Here is a 23,173-nt window from a genome sequence, read left to right as displayed (position 1 = left end):
GACTTGGAAAAAAAAAAAAGAATGCCACAAGACTGGAAGAAAAACAAGACTAGAGAAAGATAGTTCTGATGTTTAGTGAAAGCAAATTGTGTGGTAGAAACCTAAGATTTTGGACTGGAGAGGGAGGATTCAGTAATACTGAAATTAAACGGATACAATCGATATTCATAAAAGAAAAAAATGGCAGGACTCTGTACTCTTTTTAGTTTTAAGTACAGTTAACAACCTTCAGGAGTTGACTTCAGGAACTTACCCCAGTGGACTTTGACAAATGGGAAAAAATATATCAACAATTTCACCAGTGTCAGTACTTGAAAGTTACAGTGATATATCATCTACATGGGTACAGCAACCTTAGTTGTTTTGGGCCTGAAGCTCAGGTCAGTACAGAGGGCTCATTTACATGGCTCTGGTACCTTCACTACGTTTAGACGGTCCAGGAACTTCAGCAAATCTTCAGAATGTATGAGAACAAGACTCCTTCTGCAGTAATCAAACTATGCTAATTGACAACTATGATTTTCAAAAAAGTCCTCTAGCCTTATTAAGCAAAACAGACCAATACTCAAAAGGGTTAAGCTCTTCTGTATGAAGCTCAGATTTCCAAGACATATCCGAGTATCTAAACACTAATACTCTTGAGCTTCAGAGAAACTAAGTGGTAATGGCAATCAAATACGTGGTACATAGCTATTTCAGCAGATGATATATTTCCTCTTAGTGCATCTATCTTGTCTTGCCTTTCAGTCTCAGAATTACCAGTGAATTAGGTGTAAGCCTGCCTACAGTATACCAAATTCAGTACTGCAAGAAAGCCTACGAAACACACAATGCAAATTTATTTCATGTAATGGCAAAAAGAGTGCTTGATGTGTTGCATACACACATGAAGCCGAAGTCATGCCTTGGGGCAACCTCTGAATAATATAGTAGATGAGCACACTGAAGATATTTGTCCTTTCAGCATAGAGTCTGAACCTATGGGTCATTTTCCTTTTTGCAGTCTAAGCCCAAAGGCCCTACTATGGATTAGACTACACACCTGGAAGTCTGTAGGCCACTAATACACATAGGAAAGGGAGAATTTTGAGCATCCTGAAATGGGAGTTGTTTTTTCTTTAATGAAATTAATGCAAACGTAGCAAAATTTACTTTTCTAACAGCATGAAAAATTTCTAGTTTTAAAATAATAATTAAGAAATCTGAACAAAAGTAACACGACAAAAATGCAACAACTTTTACTTGCTTAACACTATTAACAACTGGACCCAGCAGGTCAATCACCTTCACTTTCAATAGATGCTGTACAATCCTATCTGCCTAGAGTTTTCCCTGTGCTCCTCAGCCTGATACGCAAACTCCACAGCTCTAAATGAGATCAGCTCACCTTCACAGAAGGTTTCAAGCAGCTCTGCTGCGTCCAGTTACTAAGTAAGAAAAGGTTAACTGGTAAGGGTTGCCTCAGAGCATTTTTTTGGGACAGAAGAGGATACAACTTATTCCCCAGCCTCCAGGTAGCACCATGCACATGGAGCAGCTTTGGTGGTCAGCTGTAGAGCTGATCTCTCCCTTGCGACCAAAGCAGGAGTTGTGGCTGGGCCCCTGCTATTTTTCTGGTGAGCCTCAGATCCTGGAAGAGAGCCTGAGGCCAACAACAGCTGTTGGAAATTACTCCAGCCCTCAGGCTTCCTTAATTTATACCAGGGATCAGCCCCATGGCTGATAGCCCGGGACTGGGTGTGCACAAGGGCCTTCTTGCAGACATCTTGCCTTGCATTAAGCTTGCCCTAATTACACAGGAGGATCGGCGTCTTTAGCTATCCCAATGGCTTTGCAGAAGAACAATTCACCATAAGAATATGCAAAACTAATACAGAATACACGTAACAATCTGTGAACAGCGGGATGCCACTACACTCTGTTGAATTAATTATGTTACATTTGTATGGCTTCAGGTTACTAGTTTTACTACAAAAAAAAAAAAAAAAAGAGCCTTGTGATTAAAAAGAAGAATGTATGCCTTACCATATTTCCTGCTATATAATATTAAACTCATGGAGGCGAGGGGGTTGAATTGTAACAAGAAGAATATTTACTGTTTCATCAACAGCCTGTTCTGCTACACATAGAACAAAAAAAAGACAGGTTCCTGGAACCACTGGTACTTATTTGATCCCGATGTCACAAAATATAACAGCATCAAAAAACTACACAGAATTTTAACTTGCCTTTAATCTTCAATTTAAAGTGTATCCTTAAAGTCTCCGCAAAAAGGAATGTGGACTGCACGCTCTTAAGAAATATCGAAAGCCTGTCTGTATGTTTAAAGATGTGGAATAAAAAGATTTATTTTCCCCCCAGCCCAAATGCATTTCTTGAAGCTGCACATCACTCCTTGCTTTCTGCAGGTTCAATTGGACTGAGCTTTAGCTGTTCACTACATGAAATCTGTCCCCACCGTGTGGTGATTTTGATACAGAGTGAACGCAACCTATGACAAGGATGTCATATTTCTATAAACTAAATTTTACAAGACAGTCTTCTGTTTAAGGTCTAAACCCTTTATTGCCAAAATGCATAATCAGCTTGCGGGGAAAACTATTTTTCATTCTGCTTAAGAGCTCATTGCTTCGGAGCTCAGCTCAACCTGCACTGGGAAAGCAGAGCAGCAACACCTCTACGTGTTCAGTGCAAAAAGAGAAATTTCTACCAGAACCCAGCAAGACCATGACAACCAAGTTGACATTTTCAAGTCCGCTCTTCATAGGCTGTTGCACATATAAAGGACAAGTGAGGGGCTAAACTTGGGCCCAATATATAATCAACTTCCTCTGCCTTCTTGTCTGTGACTTTTGCTGTATTCCATGCTGCTGGAGAAGACAGCACCTCTGTGACAACAGCTCCACCATTGCAGCATAAGGCCAGATTGGACGGGGCTTTGAGCAACCTGATCTGGTTGGAGATGTCCCTGGTCCTTGCAGCGGGGTTGGACTAGATAACCTTTAAAGGTTCTTTCCAACCCAAACCATTCTATGATTCTATGATAGTTAGGTACTGATAATCTAAATATTTTGTAGCAGGCAGGTGCCCAGATTAGAGGATCCAATTTTAGTCACCTGTAATAAAAAAGGTTAGTAGAAAACAGAAGAGCTGCAAGGGATTGCTATAAGGACGTTTGGAGGAACGGGAGGTCTATCTGGTGAGATTAAAAGAATTCAGCTTGTTCAACTGTCCCTTTCCAGCTGTCCATGAGAAAGCAGTTACCCCTTATCAACACAGGAGGAGAACACTATGAGGGATAACTGGCAAAATACTGGCATCAGAAGAAACTTAAACAAATTTGCCATAGGTGTACATACTGGCCATAGATGAAGAATGATTTGCACCATCAGACAATGGAGTTCTAGGAGAGAGATTTTCTCAGAGATGGTATGGGCAAAATAACCAAATACTGTTGAAACTGAGTTTGGACAAAAAGCAAACACCATTTTACATTATTAAAGCATATTGAAAAGCAGGCAATTAAACTCCATGACATAGAGACCCTTATCAGTGTTCAGATACAGTGTCTCTAATCTCTAAAGTGTAAATATTTCTTTTTAAAATTTGACTTGAATTAGAACACTATTTCTTTGCTGGACTCAAAATGCCCTAGGTATCCACCTTATTAGCAATGTGAATAATTGCTTTATCCAAATAGTTTCATTTTCATAGTTTAAATTTTGTCTTCATTTTCTTAAGTCAGAAACAGATAGATGTAATGTGACCTGAAAAACAGATGTGTTCTTTGAAACCCAACCATAAGCTGCAAAGTCCAGAAAAAAAAAAAAATATCAGCTCATGAAAGCTCCACAAATGAGTTTCAGCTAATGGCATGCTTATTTTTTTGGTGCATTCTGTGTTCCTGACTTAACCACAGCTACACACAGGTACCTGTGTCCCAGCAATGGGTTGGGTCTGTGGGTGAGAACTGGGCTTTCCTCAATAAAGAGCCAATTTGCATTCACTCAGGGGAGCTAGGTTTCTTACTGTGTGAACTACTCCCTAAGCAACATTCAAAGGAGATAACATTAATGACATACTAGATAATGAAACAATAAATAAAAGGCCCATCTCACATCTTCTTTTGGATCACCTTCAGGTCTCCTTTACCTCTGTGACTACATATGCATTCCCCACTGTGACTGAGTTGGAAACAATGTTATACAGGAATGGATTTCAAGTACTACACATAACTGGATTAAAAAAATTCCTTATGCTGTGTAACTTTTCTGAGGTCTCCTTACAGCACATACAGGAAGGTGTACAGCAGAGAAAAATGTACCAGAAGTGGTCTGCCCTTGAAGAAGTCTGGAAGTCCCAGCCTCTAATAACTATTTACCTAGTGCAAGTCATGCCTTTTTCCGCTTCAGTTTATGCAGCACTAATGCAGAATTACAAGCTATTTACTACATGACCTATGTCTGAGAAATTAGAGTGTATGGACTGTATATCCAATCAATGGAAACTGTTAAAGTTACCTTGCTCCAAGTATCTGCAGCAGAAGCAAAATTTGAAATAAGTTTTATTATGTGTGCCACACTGTAAGGAAAAATCAGTTTTTCAACTTAGAGTGACACATTTTAAAGAGATGGCTGTTACTATTGTGAGGGTTGAAGTGTGTTTCTAAACAAAATTCTTCAGAGAAACTCAGGTCACAAAACATCCTCAAATACTTTTAAAAAATATCAAAAGATTACTTGAGTTTTCATTGTAATATTAAAAAATTAGCCACTATAATAATTAAATTTAAAATACAGCATAGTTCAGTTGTTTTTTGTTTTTTTTTTTTTAGGCAAAGAAGTAGCATGGTGAATTCAAACACAGGTTCTCACGTGTTCTTTTAAGGTATTATAAAAAATATTACTTTGCTATCTTTGCACTAAAAGCAGTCATTTTCTCTAATTCACTTCTGCTTTATACTCTAAAACAAACTTGCATTCGGTTTATATTCTGATGTAAAATCAGTGTTCTTCCATCCATTCTGCTTTTTCAAAGAAAGAAAAAAGAGCAGATATAAACATCTCAAATATAGGACTCTGTAGTTATACAACATTACATTTTCTATATCCTATAAAATGAATTGAATGATTATACACGACCAAAGCCAGCCCTTATCCTCTTGCAAGTGATGACTTCACTAAAAATCTCATCAAAGTTCTCGTTCTCTGTTGTAAAGAAATGGGAAAGTAAAGTAATCCATCATGCAAAAAGACACATAAATGTACAATACAATGCAAATTTTAGCAGTCAAAACACAGTTTACAAGTAACAAGCTAAGAATATTTATATCTACAAGTGTGTCTCACCTTGAATCATTTAACTTCCACATATTTCAGTAGCAAACTTACGTCAACATTATGAAGCAATTCTAAAAGCTAAACTGCTGTACATACCTTCACGTAAGCAGTCACATCTCCTACTTCATAACTTCACTATTGTATTTGTGAACCATACAGTGTTTGCTCAGTTTTCACTCTGATCTCTTTCTAGTTTTAGCCTGGATGTCTTGCCATAAACAAGTCCTTGACAAAATAAATCCCACTATAGAACTATCTGAAACATTCAACTCTGATAGCAAAAATAAAGAAATAACTATTGAAAGGATGGTTTTATATCTTCAGATACAGCTAGGGGCAAAGTGTGTTCATCAGAATTTTGTAAAAAAAAAAATAAATCTGGATAGCTGCCTGTTGCTTGAATGAAGAACATTCACTGCATACTTGTTCCTCCCACAGACCCCAAGGATGCAAACGGGTACTATGTATATTGTATCATTTTCAACTGTATTCTAACCCAGAGATATGAATAAAATGCTGTTCATTACACAAAGGGAGAAAGAAGGGAGGGGGGAAGGGGCTGGATTAGTTACACAACTCAGAAAGTTGAATTTTTACATTATTCTTTCTGAGATAAAGCCTGAAGAGGCACATTTTCTAGGAAAATAGTGTCAGGGTGGGAGAAACGGAAGAACCCAGGGAACTTTGTTTCCAAATGAAAGTTTGTATTTTAAGGAGGCAATAAAGCATGAACACGGAATTCAAATCCCTGCAAAATGTCATCCCATTTGACTTAACTTCCAAACCTCTATTTGGACTTTTATATACACTCGGTAAGGTTCTGAAGGAATAGACACATATAATCTTCTGATGTAAATATAATATTCTAATTCTTGTCCATTAGAGGCTAAGATGCAAAGTCCCCTGAAAATTATGGCAGTCTTCCTTTGGGTATGAGTAGACTTGAATGGACCAAGATTATAGGCATCCAACATGGATTAATTTTTATTTCAGAAAAATCACTCAGTGATATTTCCATCAAAGAGGGATAAAATAATTATAACGTCTTGAAACTTCTCAGTTTTGAACTTCAACCCCAAGTCAACCACAAATCCTAACTCAGAGGCCTATCATCACAGGTCTTCCTTACTAAGCCTAAATATTGTATTCACATCTTTAACGCTTGTGGGTGGACTCGTTGGTGATTTTTTTTTCCCTTCTTGTATGTCATGTAGAATAAGCTTAGTAACTTACCTTTTTCATTTCCATTTGCATATTGTGGAGGCTTGTTTTTGTCAATGCTGTTAAAGCTCTGGCTTCTCCGATTTAAATTAGAAGCTCCCTGGACTTTGGTACTGCTGCCTGCAGCTGGCACCCTTGAGGGTCCTGGAAGCCTGGAATGGTATAATCAGAAACCAGTTCATTTTATGTAATGCAACATATAGAGCAGACAGTATACAAATATCAGACCAGAATTTAAAACCAACAACTGAAAACAATTATTTCAGGTAAGCAACAATGAACAGGAGGATTCAAATTAGTTAGACTCCACAAACAAAAATAAAAGCTTATCCTTACGCACACAAAAGGGAAAAAGATGCTTTCTAGAGTCACAAGACATGTAAGAAGAATGCTTTGCATTTGCCATTAACATTGCTAAAACAGATTCACCCTAACAAACCATTAAAGTGCAATATCAACTTTTATTTAAATCTGTCACTTCTGAAGAGGAATTGTTACAGAAATTTAATAGAAAGCACAACAACATATAGTTGAGAAATATTTCGTATCTCTTACTCCAGTAAATGTTTCACAGCTGTGTTTAGTATAAAAGCTGGCTTTTTAGTTACCTGGTTATTTTTCAGAGGGCTATTTGCTAAAGCACTTTATTATTTTAAACGTAAAATACTAAAAATACATGTTTTTATCTAGATGCTACAGATGCATGTATACCTTTTAGATAGAAGTACATAATGTAGACTATACAGTTCATCTGTTAGTATTTGCTGCCACCATCTGAACCTGACTGTGTGGCTACACTAAGGAAAAAAGTGTAGACTCTCTTGTCCCTGGCACATGTACGCCTGCATCTTTTTTTTCTGTCTGAATCTGTTGTCTGATGTAAGATTCTTTCATACATGCTTGCTTCAAACTTTCTGCAGCATCTGTGTGGGCACCCCCACTCCTTTACAGTGTTGTTATCTACTAGACAAAATGAAATGGTCAAATTAGAAAGAGGCTTTTGCCATAGGAGAAAATCTCTCTTCTGTTTCTCACTTATTGGAATGATATGATGATTTTAATAGTGGCAATATAAACCACACTAGAGTTATCAAATTCAGTTAGTTTCATTATATTAAAAAAGAGCAGCATGAGAGGGCATTTTAAAAATCACATTACAAAGAATTACAAAATGTTAGATATCTTCCAAAGTTTTTTTTTTTAATTTCATATACTAGTGTAAGAGAAATGTTCAAATCATTTTATTTTCATTAGCGAACGTATGTAAACAGTTCCATGTTCTCTTCCTTTACCAATTTAAGCCTTAGAGAGCTAATCCATCAGTTATTTTTATGGCTTGTTCTGGCCGCCAGCCTGCCCTGCTAGTCTCTGTGCCAAGCCCAGAGCAGACTGTCTCTGCTCTGCAGCTGTACGCATGCTAACCTTTACCGTGACCCGTGAATTCGAGTGATCTTCTGTTCCCTGAAGAATGCACTAAAACAAACTTAAAAATCCATTTGCTCCTTCTCATTACCCTAATTTGACAGGCAGTAAGAGCTCTGAGATCATTTGTCAAAGGTAATGAAAAAAGCAATGAGAAGGCATGTGCAACACTGGAAATTCATCTGTTCTGTTAAAATACAAAATATTTCTGCATATATTCTGCATGCCAGAATTCGAGAACTTGCCACAGTAAGCACATTATACATTAGGTCATTTGCTCTACACACTTTCCCGTTTACCTCATTTGCTGTCTTTTTAAATTGAATTTAGGTTTTATATTGCTCTTGCAGAATCATGTTAAGCAGCTCAGGAAATGCAAAGAGGATAATAACAAATAAGGGACAAGTCACATACCTCTGACCAGGCTTCGGAAACACTGCCACAGATTTAAAGTATTAGACAATAAGACTGTTAACCCCGACATGTTGAATGTGGACAAGACAGGAGCATCAGCAATAAGGAAAACCGAAGACCTAGAAATGCGGGTGCAAAGCAACTGGACCGTGGAATAGCTCATTCCAAGCTATCACCAGCAACTTAAATTGTGTTAGTGCGCTATACTGCAAAATGCAATCTTTATTGTAGATTATGCAATTTAGAGTTCATTGTTCTCACCAATGAACCATACAGCAAAGGTATAATTAATGAACACATTAATTATCCCTCACAAAAAAAAAAAAAAGAAAGAAAAAAAAAGAAAGCTAGAAACAAGAGTATGCTTTAGACTTCGGTTTCTTTCTTCTGTAGTCTGGCTTGTAGATTTTAGTGCTCATGGAAATGATAAACTAAAAGTACTGATGAAATCTGAAACAGGTCAGCTCCTACACACAGCTCTGTTAAATTCTCTGCCAAAACAAAGCATCTCATTAGTGGGGACTGTGTGCAGGCTACTCTTGATGGAGCAGAAGTCTTGGAAGTGGATCTTTTGGATCTTTTTTTCTGTTCTACTTTGCGTCCATGTGAACTGGGCTCTGTGAACTCAGTCTTTCAGTTGGGTTTGTGATACATGCAAAACATCTAGTGGGAATTGAGATGGACCCCCAAACTTCTTTTCACTCATGACTGAAGTAAGGATTTGAGCCAGAGAGTAGAGCACTAAAATCACCAACTAATACTTCACATCCAATGTTTTACATGCATGATACAAAGATGCAGGATACATAACAACCAGAAATATTGCTACAGTACAAATCAGCTCCTTCCAGCCCATACAAGGCTTTCCCGTGGCAAAGCTCATTGTTGCAAAGCTTGCACGCAAAACATAAATACAGATTTTTCAATGTCTGCTTATGTCCAAAGGATAAAGAATCATTGGGCATGTATTTGCTTGAGTATCACTAACAAGCAATAAATTAGAGATATTTAACTGACCTAGAAGTCTTTTTTTGACTGGTTGCAATTCCACTGTGATTAGACTGAGTTGCATATCTGGCTGTGAGACTGTATGAGAAGAAACAGAGAAATTGAATTAAAGAATTTATTTGAAAATGTATAGAAAGAACACACTTACCAGCAAACTATGAGTTAATGAATGCAAATTGAACATGGACAGAAAACACAAATTAACTGGCAAAAATATGAAATAATGCAAACATGCAGATTTTTATGAGAGATGCAATGCACAGATTATGAAATAATGGATATTATTATAACTTATCTAATTTGCTAGAAATTATCTTAGGAATAGACAATGCGGCCAGCTTTCCATATTGACTGAATTACTGAAGTCTAGCTCAATTCACACAGACTGCACGTCAAAACTTTGTGTCTTTTTTTTTTTTTTCATCCACAAAAAGTACTAAGCAGAAATATACAGCTATTAGTTTCTCCAGCAACCTGACTGAGTTCACAGTCTGGCAGTTAGGAACAAATTTGCTATACCAGATCTAAAAAATTCCTGCTAAAGAAAGATGACCCTCCTGACAGTAGAGCTATATGGAAGGAGCATCCCATCATAATTTTCATTAGTGTTACAGCAGCACAGGTCATGTATGTGATGCATCACCCATGCAATGAATCAGAGGCTTCCTTAGGAAAGCCCTGATGTGTGCTGAGACGCACTGTTAAATTCCATAGGAAAATGCACTTTTGCCTATTAAAGGCATGCAAGCAGTGTTTCTGCAAGAGAAGATATGCTGCGGTACAGGACTAGAAACTGCACATTCTTTTTGACATCCAACAATGTGTCATTACTAAACAGCAAATTTATGACTCTGTTCTTTTAGACATTTGCATAGGAGGCGTGTCAAATGTACGGCCAAGGTAAGGCCTCCTGCCAGATAATTTCAGTTACACAAACAGGTGCATCCTTTGGGAACCACACAGCCTACGGATATAGACAGGTGCTTAAGCCAGGTGCAATCACAACATCAAATTCCTTGCATTATTAAGGAAGTGACAGAGAACTGAGTAAGCAGAAACTCTGATAGTCACAGATTGCTTTTGTTTTTTACAGCTCAGCATCTTCCAGCAATTTCTCTGAGTAGCAGCAGAAACCATAGTGCTGTAGTCCTGGCTTTAAAGACTGGCAGCACTTACAAGAAACATCTGGTGGTACTGAGTCTAACAGAAAAGCGTTAAGCAATTTCTGCTAGTTCACTGAAGCAGATAGCTTGAGTGAGCATGGGAGAAGCCCTCAAGTGAGAAAGGTCTTCCCATATTGGCACAGTAATCCTCAAGAGGGGCAAGGGGAAGGCACAAATCAAGGGACAATGTGAGACTTGAATGGCATGCATGATTATTGTTACTTTACCAAATTAAACCCCAGTAAGGGGTTCAGCATTACCTTTGTGCCTACCAATTACAAATAGCACATGTGCACATGATGAATATACAGAATACTTTGGTCTTAAGTGGGTGAAAAGGAATCATTCAATACAGAAAAGCAGCATTCAATTCTCTGACATATACCTTCATAGTAAAGCTGACAAAGTGCTCTTTTATATGATCATAATTTCAGTGGGAATTGTAATAGATTATAATAATATCATAATAATTACAGTTTACATATTTTATCTATCTAGTCATTAGTATAATGCATTATATATCACTTACAGCTATCTTTCTAAATAATTTCTGGACATATGATACAAATGTGATATAGGATGTTTTGTTGAAGTTGCTACATTTGTGCCTGGCATAACAGCCTGTCTTTTGATAAGATCTTCCACTCGCGTTTTTGTCAACATATTTAAAATGAAGGAATCTAGAAATGGTTAGCTGGTTATCCGCACTGAGTAAACTAAGAAGATTATGAGTAAAATGGTATGTCAAATAAAATCTTAGTGTGTTTATGTTGTAAAAGGTAAAATGATACACAGTGCAATTAACATGGACAGTGAGCTGGAAAAACAGAGTGAATAGGATGCATCTCAATCACTAATGGAGAAGGCTGAAGGCTCTCCCTTGCCGTAGCGTATCGTAGCTTTTCTACCTCAAACAACACAATTCCAAAGTAGCTGAAGAGGTCATATGACTTAATCTCAGTGATGTTGCAGAGCTGTTGACACGATAGCCCACAGACACACAGCACTTTTGGGTTTGTTTTTTTTTTTTTTCACATGAAGCATGTATCTGGAAATGCTTGCTACAATGCCTTCCTTCCATGCCTGTTACTTGAGACTCCATCCACCAGCAAATTCATGAAATGTCAGCCTACAAATTGCTTTCAAACTTTCCAGACAGGCTTGAAATGCATGGATGGATGTCAACATCACTAAAGCATCATTTCCACTATGACTGGGTAAATTTGTTTTCCAAAATAATGTGACAAATGAAAGGGAAAAGAGAACTTTAACAGCTCATAAACCAGGTGCATCAAGTTCCTAATGACTTTGGGTTTTCCTTCTCAGTTAGTACTGAAAGGGCTGGACCCATTACAACTTTGCACAGATGCCTGTTTCCCAACTGCTGGCCCCACTGTTACAGATGTGAACTGCAACACATCTGAAGTCCAGCCACTCTGCTAAATGTATAAACAAATATGTACCTGCTGCCCTTCAGTCTACCAGATAATTCTCTGTGGGTAACATCTGGCAATCAGGAAAATAATCCTGGTTTGCTTAAAACAGTCACATCCCCACAAAGGTTTAATAAATATGTGCCTGCATTAAAGCAGCAGATGCACGTTAACAACTCGGCCAGTACAAACTTAACACTATGGCATTTAGGACAAGGAAGTGTTTATTCATCAGAGGTTTGGAAAGGGGGATTTTGAAAGCCTCTGGTTCTCATCTGTCTGCTCCCTTTTCCACTGCCATAATGCTCCCACCAGCAGCCTTCCTCGACGTGGTCACAGCTTTGACTCCTCAGAGGAGCCACAGGAGTTGCCTAAAAGCCCAGCCACAGTGCATTGGCAGGAAGGGGACATATGAACTACAGAGGAGACCAACTCTGACCACAGAGCGAGCAGGAAACCCTACTGCTCCTGCAGCTACAGCCCCGTATTGCAGTCCTGGAGGCAACAGCAGCACTGGACCTGGTCCAGGAACAGGCCTTCTGAACAGACTTCATGCTTAGCCCTCCCCTTCCACCTAATGCATGAGGGAAGAGAAGGCAGATGCTCCTGGTTAAGCAAATCCTGTTCAAAAGAGGTCATATGGTATAAACATTTAATTCAAAATTGTTGGAAATCAGCTACACTCTTCAAACTGGCTTCCTGGTGGAAATCAAGCCCCCATCTTTTCTCTCGCAAACCAGGGAAACACTAGCCAACATAGCAGGTATGAAACAGTGACAGTGGGTAACTTCTGTTGCTAGTCCCCTGGTTAAATGCTATGAGAAAATGGAATAAACATGCTGAGATTGCCCAAAAAGGCAGTTAAGCACAGAGGTAGCTGGGGTAGTATTGAGAAGGAAGCTACAGAGATGTTAGAGACTGGCCTAATCCTGAGGTGCTGACGGGGGACACCACAGCTGTACTACAGCTGTGCTGGTTGCAAGAACCAGGCCTCTGCGCTGCTTCATGTGGCCATGCAGCACCGTCAGTCACGTTGGGGAGCATGTTCTACCATGTTATACCGAAACCAGGAACTGATGGAGTTGCAGGCTGGATAAAAGGGGTAAAAAATGGTCCTAAAAGATGTAGGGAAACCTACAAAGATACCGTAAGCTAAAATACTAGAAGTTCTTAAATGTCCTCCCACTGAAAGTGAAGTTAAATATACAACCAAACTGGGCAAATGAGAACAAAGATGAAGAGGGAAGGCGAGTGACTGCTCGACACTGGACTAAACTGCCAGAGAGTCTACCTTGCTGCTATACGAATATATTGTGGTGTATCAGGAAAAAAGTAACTCCTTGAAAGCGTGTGTACCACATAAAGCTAAAGGATGGAGCTCCTATAAACCTAGATTCAGAGCACGAATCAAGCTGAAAATATTTTAACCTCCTTCTTCAAAAAGTAACCCATGCAGCGGCACCCTGAACATTGTCTACTTTTTATTAACAGTCTTAAGAAAGATCAAAAGGATCATGTTACATCACGCTGTCATTTCCCTGCAATGTTAAGATTCACATGGCGGTTCTAAAATGCCAGCTATGTGATCTGTTAAAATTAGACAAAAGGCAAAGGGGTTTATAGAATGTAATCAAAGTCTTTCTATCTTACTGGCATACTTGAATTTTAATACGCTGTGGATCTTGTAAAGTGCATTTATATCACTAGAGTGACTGCACTCCAGAACTGTTCAAGACTTTTCTATTAGAATGATTCCTTGATAAAAAAATAGTTTAAAAATAATGCATTTTCAATGTAAAAATTTCATGAGAATATCTTGATTGTGATGTAAACTTTTTTTTTTTAAAAACAAGCTCCTTGCCTGTATAATTCTCATCAGTCTGCCTGGCAAAAAGCACAAGAAATAATACTCTAATTTTCACCTGACTCCAAATCTCAAGTCTGCCTGGAGAGATGCTACAGGAAACTAAAGTTTCCAGGCTCCTCACAGTACCACAGTCTGGGCAAGTAGAAGATCCCTGATTCCTCAAATGGACAGCCAAGTAACACTGAGGAGGAAACAAAAAAAACCCTGCATTTTCCCATGAACAGGATTTTTCAGACATTTCTTTTGCTTTTTTAGCCCAGTCTTGGTGAATTAATGTATGCTTATTGTATGTATATGTATCTATCTATCTACGTATATATATATATATATAAATCTTTACTTATATATAAATGTTATATATGTATGTGCATTTTATAGATATATCTATATTTTATATTTTATAGATGTATATTTTTATCTATATGTATCTAACACAAAAATACTTTTTTTTTTTCATTCACAAGAGGAAATGTCTATGGCTTAGGCAGTTCTAGCTCATAGCATGTCATCTGTTCTATATTAGGCGGACATTTCTCCTTTCCACTCTTTGAACTTCTGGCATCTTATATGAGAAGTCTGTCTCCAACTGATTCAGGCTTAGAGGTAGAAGTAAAATTGTGTTTTCAGTGTTTTCCTGTTGTTCACAGTCCATAAACCAACACTCAGACAACCCGGTTTTGCATCAACATTTATGTTCTTACAGAACACAATGAGTTGTAGTAAGAATGAATTGTCCACCACAGTGACCATACCTTCCCACTGCAGTCCTAGTATTTGTGCTATAGGTATTTTGTGGAATTTAACGAAAGAATATACAGAATCACAACCTTAAGGAAACAAAAAAGCTATCAACCAAGTAATAAATGTGCTACTTAGTTACTGTGCTTAACCTGACCTGTAACTCACTTGAAGTAATGCAAACAATCTTTTAAAAAACATTAATTTTTCTGAACAAGTCAGCCAAGGGAATAACAATGTGCTGCCAGAACTAGGACTGTGCCCTTAGGGACCAGTCGTACCCTTTTATGACCTTATCTCCATACCATTTCCGATGTTGTACTAGAACAAAATTATATCAGATTACCTGCACAGTAACGTATGTCACTATTCTGTTTTGCAGTTTGATAGAATAAGACTGTAACAAAGTTTTCTCCTAGACGAAGTGAAAAAGGGGCTGTCAGAAAGCCTGAGGGTGTCCCTTTTTCAAATCTACACTTACTGTCTTTTGAATCCTTTCACAGATTTCCAGAAAATCCACACTGTTCAACATATCCTAAAGTATAACTGGGATTGCTATAAGCCTGCATCAGTCAAGCAGTTAACACATAGTTAAGGCTGTTCTTATTTAAGGTATTAAAGCACATTTGTGAGCATTTTGTTGGGTCTCCCCATTGAATCTAAAATAGTAAAGAGCTACAGGATACAAAGAAATTACAGAACCTTCTACCAATATTTCAGCCATGTTTCCAGAAGCATTTTTAAAAAAGCAGATCAAAACACAAATATATATATCAGTGATTTTCCTAAGCTGCTAATTTATCTCTTGTAAGTGTGACGAATTTTAAATATAACAAAAGCTCTTTTTTTTTTTTTTTTTACTTCAATTTTAATCCATTTTCCATGGGCACTAATTGTTATAAACAGCACTGCCTGTGTTTCTTTGGAAGTGTATGGATTTGTAATCTTTTTTTTTTTGGTCAATGAAGAGAGAAAGTTATCTTCTACACAGCAGCTGCAAAGTGTAGTTATTTCATTAACTCATATCTGCAAAACAACAATGTGTAGAATACCACATTTGTTGTACAGTCTGTGAAAATATTAAGAGATTAAAGTTGATAAAAAGGACTGACAGTAGCAAAGACAGTAGCAGTACAAAAATAAAACTATGACTTGAATGCAAGAACACAAAGAAAAGACTGAGTCATAAATTGCTATCAAGGGATCTATCAAGGAATAAATAGGAATAAGAAAAGAATATTTTACTTCAGAATGGGTAAGAAAACTAATCAAATGTAAAAAGAAATAATGAGGACTGCAACAGTTCACTATGGTTGCTGTTGAACTTTACATCTATTTAAGTTATATTTGCCATATACACAAAATTATAGGCAACCTCAAAAGTTTGCAAGACAGTAGAATTAAACAGGTGGAAGACCTGGAAAAATAAAAAAATGTTTGAACAATTTCAGCAGACCTCATTTTCAGAGAATGAGAAGAATTACTGAATCTGTATGGAGAGTGAGGGTAGAGGAACAAAGAATGCCTGAAGGGAAAATAACTACATTACAAAGCTTCTGTTCCTTTGAAAGGAAATATATAACAAGGTGGACTAAAATGCTACAAGAATAAGTGGAAAACTTCCCATTAAATTTTACATTATCTGGATTAGCAACAGTGAAAATTATGGCCAAAGTGCATCAAAACTGAAATATAAAAAGCAATGAGTGGCAAAGGATACAAGTGCAAGACAATGAGAATATCTGAAAAGCACAGGATGAAAATTATCACTAAACTGGATCAAAACACTCTTTTGAAAACTGTAAGAATAGACAATGAGAAAGGATGACAGTCACATTTTGCAATGCAAACAGAACAAAAGGCAGAGAAAGAAATATCATTCTTGAGCATTCCTAGGTGGCAATTTATAAATGGGAGAAATCGGTGTAACTACGTGTCTCAAGTTCCTAAAGAAAATGTTCAGACAAACATCAGGTACTTTGGAGAGAGGAAGAATTGTAGAACATACTAAGTAACACGTAAGGGTTGGTACCAACCAGTAAAGGACAAGATTTTCAGGATCCAGCTCACAGAAGTACATAAGAAGGTAAAAGATACCAGTAGTTTCTGAGAGGTTGGTAGTGAAATGTTTCAATAGGAGATGAAAAGTTTTTAAAAAATCTTATAATACATAGAGAGGCTATAAATTGCTTTATAATTTACATTTTAATATTTTCTATCCAATACCTGCTATATTATAGCTATAGAAAAGACTATTTGTTTTAGAAACTGAAAGTGTGCTTTGAAATCTCCTTTCTTTTGCCCTTATTTTAAGCTTAGGAAATACTATTAGATATCTTCTTATCTTAGAAAGGATGGGCTTCAGGGAAGAAGTGTGTGAAAAATATATTCTTGCTACTGCATTGTTCTGCCTTTTCAGTGTGAAGGTTATTCAAAAGGTTAGGCATTTGACATAATCAAAAAGTAAACCTTTTGCGTATGGTAATTTCTAAGTCTCTCAAATGAAACAGAAGTTTGTATTATGAAACTCCAAATAGTGCTGATGCATTCCTTTCATGCTCTTTCAAAATATAGCCATTAAAGTGAATTTTAGGAAAAAAAAATAATGAAACTGAAAAATAATGCTAATGAAACTGAGGCATAAATATTAATATGTAGGAGGCTATGAAGGTGTATTTTTTACATATTGCTTTGTCAAGATATCATAGCTGTAGCCTAGAAAACTCTTAAAACTGCAGGAATTCCCAGAGTGTACTGACAGTTATATCAAATATGTAAATTAATTTCACAGTTGTTTGAGGTAAACAAATGGTATATGCAAGAAGAACCACTTTTCCTGATGACCTATACAGTGCTTATCACAGGAGCAAATCTCTGATTTATGTAACTCATCACTATTAAATATCATCTGTTTGCTTAGGTACACAGTTAACTGATTTAATTGGTACATAGAGATACTATATACTTTAGTTACTTGGACTTCAGGACAATGAAGATGAAAGAACTTCCTTCCCAAAGTTCCTCTCATTGGGAACTGTGAAGACTGTAATGAATGCCTCTTTGAGGAGCAGAACAAAATGGAGCCAAAGCTGATTTTCAAGACAGAAAGATAGCTCAGTTACAGTAAAATTAAATCCCTTAAGGTCCATTTGAAGGTCAGCTGCTGCAGATCCTGGTGCAGTCACATTAAGCGTTTCATTCTACATTATCTCCCAGACACATAAAAATACATCAGATTAGGCTAACAGCAGTTTGTTCACTTAGACCCTTACTAGGAAACAGAGAACAGAAAGGAGAAAGAAATCTTTTCCTAATATTTTTTTTTTCTTTCCAGCCATTAAATAATGATTCTGTAGTGGGAAAAGCAGGAACTACCTACCATTTTCCCTTTATTAAAGCCAAGTGACTAGCAATGGCAAGAGCTAAGGACAGTGAAGAGACTTGGTTCATTGCTTTGCTTTCCATGAACCAAGGAAGACACACGACTATGTACACATTCCACTCTTTAGCCTACGTCAGTGCAATGCACTTGGTGCACACAGTCAAGGTTACGTCTCTAAGCCTGGAGAACACTGAAACAAGGGCCTTTTTCTAAATTGAGAATGGTGTAACCAAGACTGGCATACAGATTGCCAGTATTCTGGCATGGATCTATTTAAATTCATAATCATAACCACTACATTTACATTACTGTATCTCACAGATGAGCACGAGCTGTGTGTTCAATATGCTCATTTTTTTTTCCCTACTATTTCTAGGCAGGAGGCAACATGAAACCCAGTTCCTTGCAGCAGTTATATATGCAACTGCCTGTAGAAATTAGCTACCCAACTTTGTTTATATGCCTAGGAAAACCAGGGCGCTCTTTTAATATAACAAATTTAACAAAATCCATCTGACCTCAAGCTGTGCTCATCATTCCTGTACGTGATAAAATAGTTTGTCCTTCTTGGGGAATTTTGCTGACAGCTTACTGAAACCAGTTACTGCCTAATCCATAAATAAGACAGAAATTCTTTCATCTACATGTGTTTTCTTTTAGTATCTGGGTGGTTGAAAGATCATCACTGCAGAAAGCTGAGATGTATTGCTGTGATAATGAAATCCACTAGCAAAGCGAAGCATAAAAACATAATGTAACCATTGTTGTCATCTATCTGTACTGACAGATATGAATAAGGCCACCAGCACTGTATTTTTTTAACTAAATCTCAAAGCACCACCAAAGTCATAACTAAAGAGTGAAGTGCCTACCTCAGATTTTGAAGTATTCAATTTCAACAGTTAGTCATACAAGAATACAGGAAATTTTAGGATGAAAGGAAATCAGAAATCACATTTAGAGTCATTCTCTCCCTTAGGTTACCATTTGTTATTTACCACAGACTTTTCCACTAATTGTCTAAATAATTTTAAGAGTTTTTACACTTATGGTATGAAACAATAATATTCCATAAATAAAGCATATTATTTGCAATGAAATTTCACTTACCATAAATCAACTTTTTTTTTTTTTTAATTTAATTTGAAATGTTGCTGTTGGCCCTAGGATTAGCTAGGCCAACGATACACTTCCATGTGCAAAATCTTGCTCCCTTTCCGTGTGCACAGTTCTCACAATTCTGAGCTTGTTTATGGACAGATTACATGGGCTTAGTATTGCCACACTGACGAATTTTAGGTAACTTTGTTAGGAGCCTGCTGTAGAAAATTCGTTATCCTCCTATGTAAACTTTACCCTAAGGGGAGAGAAATCAGTTTAACTACATTCCTGATCTGTGTTGTCTCCTGTAGAAGACACTGATTACCCAGTCATCCAAGGACAAATATCCTCCCAGATTGGTCTCCTGAATTCCCCATTTCTGCACAGACTTAATCCTATCAGTCTCATGATATTCTGATTATAACCTTCCCTTGGGGCTTCTGTTTGTTTACCATATCAAAACAACCTGTCTATGAAAGCTCTAGAGTCCTAATATCATTTTTCTGCCTGCTTCAGCTTTTGTTGACAAAGGGCCCAAGCACTCTCTCACTGAGTTTGATACTCAAGTGAGTTGACTTTGGTGGCATATGGAACAGGCTCAGACCCAACAACAACCACAGGGGAACTCGAACACCGTAACCTGGAAATCAGGATGAGATTACCATCACTGTCATCATCATAATAATTCTCAGAACCACTGTCTTAAATTAGGAGAGTTAGACACTAGCTCTGTACATACGAAGACAAAACTTCCTTTTTCTTCAGCAGGGCCTGGGTGCTACCACTTCTGTATCTTGACCATCTTCCATGTGACTTCTAATTTATTTACCTCTCCCACGTATAACCTGTATTCCTCTCTGAAACAGTAGAGAGTATCACCTTTTCATAGTTGTTTAACAAAGCACATACAATGGCTTTTTACTTCCTAAGAAATCAAGTTCAAATTAAGCAATATGCTTACTGCACCTTAGCTGGAAGCACCAAAGAAGGTAACTTTTCTGATGGAATAATCTAACCTAAAGTAACTGCAATTATTAAGACATAGTTTCAAAGACTTAAAGTACAACATAAAATGTGATTGCTTACTGAACATTTTTAAAAAGTGCAAAGTCTATAAAAAGTGTCCACCTTTTTTAGTGTATACGTTTTGGTTTTGCTTACATTCTGCATACATACAAACACGCATATATCACATGCACTTAAATGTCCCTCAAAAAGATAGCTTTATGGCTCAGGTTATAGAACACTGGAACCGGTTGCCCAGAAAGGTGGTGGAGGCCCCATCTCTGGAAGCGTTCAAGGCCAGGCTGGATGAGGCTCTGAGCAACCTGACCTAGTCAGGGATGTCCCTGCTCCTTGCAGGGGGGTTGGACTAGATGACCTTTGAAGGTCCCTTCCAACCCTAACCATTCTATGATTCTATGATTCTAGGTGTTTACCACAGTCAAAATACACAAGTCTTCAAGTAAAATAAAATACCCACAGGTATCAGAAGATAATTTTGGTAATATACTTGAAAATGTACTAAAATTAGGTTTGAAGACTTTTATCATTATTAAATAAAGATGTCATTCAGGTGTTTGCTGCTATATTCATTATCTGACTTCTGCCATAATAAGAAGATATTTTTTCTTGTTCCTCTCAAAAAGCTGAAAGGACTATTTCTAGGTAATAAAGGACCACAGACCAAATTAATGGAAAATAATCTCTGTTATGTGCATTTGCCAAATAATTTTTCCAACATATACACGATGAGTAATTTGCTGCTTCAAGGTTTCTACATGCCAACCCTTTTCAGAGTATAAAATGATAGAAAACAGAAAGTATTAAGGATTTTTAAAAGCATATTCAGAACTGCAATAGGCTAATAAAGAAAGTGAAGCATAACTGCACAATAAACATGTAATAATAAATTGCCTTAAAGATTAACATCCACCATAAAAGGATAAAATAGCTCTTTTTATCACCAGCACTTTTTAAAAAAGTAAAATTAGTCTATTATTGATAGTAGATTATCTATTAAATTAATAATTTCACATGGAAAAAGTGAAGAATGTGATGTTTTTATACACTTTAGGTTTTATAACTTTCTTAACTCTTCATTCAATGGAAAAGGAAGGTTTAAGTATCTGTAAGAATGTACGTTTTGCCAAAAGTACCTAAAGATCTCAGATGCCCCATGGAGCAGCCATATGAGCTCCTTAGGACCTTTTAAATAATGAACTCCCCCCCTGTGAATCAGTCATGTTGGTTCCTTCTGTAAATAATGCTGAGACACAGTTGCCATGAAAGCAATCATATCATAGAAATCAGTTTGGGAGTCATGTAAGATACCTGTTGACATTTCAGATTGCAAAAGGCAGGCAAGAGGAATCCCATCAAAGGCATCTTTTCTTTTTTAACTTCATATTTTGTTTTCTTTCTAAACAGAAGCTTTTATTTAGTCATTAACAGCTTAAAACTAAAAAGTTGTTTGGAAATTCATTTTGAATTATTTTCCAAAATATTTGTTTTGATGGGAAAAACAAAAATCAAATTAAATTAAATGATTGCTATGAAAAGAAGGGCTGCTAAGTCCACCACAGAGAGTTCATATTAATGTATACTTGTATATGCCCATCTATTTGCAGAAAATCTGTTTTTCAAATGCAGTCATTTTTCTTAGAAGTGGACATATTAAATTATGCTAATTTCCTAATACTACTTCAAAACAGTGACAAATAAAAAGCCAATTAGTATTAAAAAAAATCTATATTTCTGTTGGTTTCTGAGTCCTGGAGCTCCTTGTTTTGCTCGGAATACTAGATGTATTTGTAGCAGAAGATAGAAGTCTTTCACACAGAAGAAAACTTTTAGAAGTAGGGACTTTTCTTTATCCTTAAAGGCTTTACTGAAAAATACATGGATAGAGAAAATCATATTCTGTCAGGCAGTACAGTAATTTATGGTGACAAACATTGAACTTCCATATATGTGAAAGCAAACTAAAAAATTCTTGCTCTTAGTTTACAGACAGGAAATACGAAAGATGGTATCAATCTTGGTGTAATAATTTTTTTACATAGAAACATCTTGCAGCTAAAACATAGCTATGAATAGAAATTTAATCAAAGAATGAAATAATTTTAAACTCCTGGCATTAAAGTAGAAAATCTAAAGCACGTTGATAGAAGTAGAAATTTTGTTAAACCCGTCCTAGATGTTACTTTACGAAGGCATAAATGTTGGGGTTCTGGACATGGAATAATTGCCTTTCCTCCTAATGAAGTATATTTAGACATAACAAAGTAGAAGAGGAGAAAAAGGCACTGAAGGACCATGAGATCCTGGGGAATTATAATGAAAAGAAAGCTTTATAAAAAGTTCATCCCCTCTTTGTCTACCATTCCTGAGCAGACAAAGGACTAGTGTGCAATTGCTGTCTTCCCAATAGTAAACAACTGCTTTGCTCCAAGCTGTTTTGGACAAATAGAATTCCTTGCAATAGTGGTGATGTATAAAGGAACATAGTAACTATTTTTTTTTATTTGAAAAATCACCATGGGTAAATTAGAAAAGCAGGAAATATTTCAGTTATTTTAGTAAATTATAAACAAAAAACAGTAACCAAAGGTTACATGAAACTGGCTAAGCCCTTTATTCCACTGATTAAAGCAGTGAACACTTGTAGACATACATTCAAAATGCCTTCCTTATGATAGGAAAAACAATTAATTTCTGAATAACAAGATGTTATTTCCTCTTATGCAGTATTAAATAACCTTCAGAAAGCAGAAATTCAACTTCAGAAAACATTGAGAGTGATCAGATTCTTCTAGGACCACACTATAATTCTCTAGATTACATGTTAATAGTAAACTTGACAGGGAAAGCATTCAAAGACATCCATTTGCAGTAGCAGAGGAAAAAAAAAATGCATTTCACATTGTAATGCCCTAGGTAAATGCAAGTATCTTCATTTATGTATCAAAAGAGAGAACCAAAACGCCATCAGTAATATTTTCCTATAAGCATGTTTTTACAACATTCCTAGTTTCCAGTCAAAGACTTCTATTAGGCTGAATTATGAAAAGTTTTCTGAACTG

General features: G+C 36.7%; 1 protein-coding gene across 7 annotated transcripts in view; it reads right to left on the bottom strand.

Moving 5' to 3' along the window:
• Positions 1 to 23,173, bottom strand: part of NAV3 (neuron navigator 3) — a 275,097-nt gene that overhangs the window by 138,732 nt on the left and 113,192 nt on the right. For 6 of the 7 annotated variants that reach the window (XM_086749670.1, XM_086749690.1, XM_086749711.1 and 3 more), the window contains exons 6-7: positions 9,414 to 9,482; positions 6,573 to 6,712 (exon numbers count right to left, since the gene is read on the bottom strand). In XM_086749670.1, the coding sequence (XP_086605796.1) occupies positions 6,573 to 6,712; positions 9,414 to 9,482 (209 nt within the window). The remainder of the gene's footprint in view (positions 1 to 6,572; positions 6,713 to 9,413; positions 9,483 to 23,173) is intronic. The other variant, XM_086749704.1, reaches the window with a different exon arrangement.

The sequence above is a fragment of the Chlamydotis macqueenii genome, chromosome 1 (genome assembly GCF_036417535.1).
Source record: "Chlamydotis macqueenii isolate bChlMac1 chromosome 1, bChlMac1.mat, whole genome shotgun sequence".
In the NCBI taxonomy this organism is placed as follows: Eukaryota; Metazoa; Chordata; class Aves; order Otidiformes; family Otididae; genus Chlamydotis; species Chlamydotis macqueenii.
Note: the sequence above shows the minus strand (reverse complement) of the source record. Positions and strands in the feature narration are given on the sequence as shown.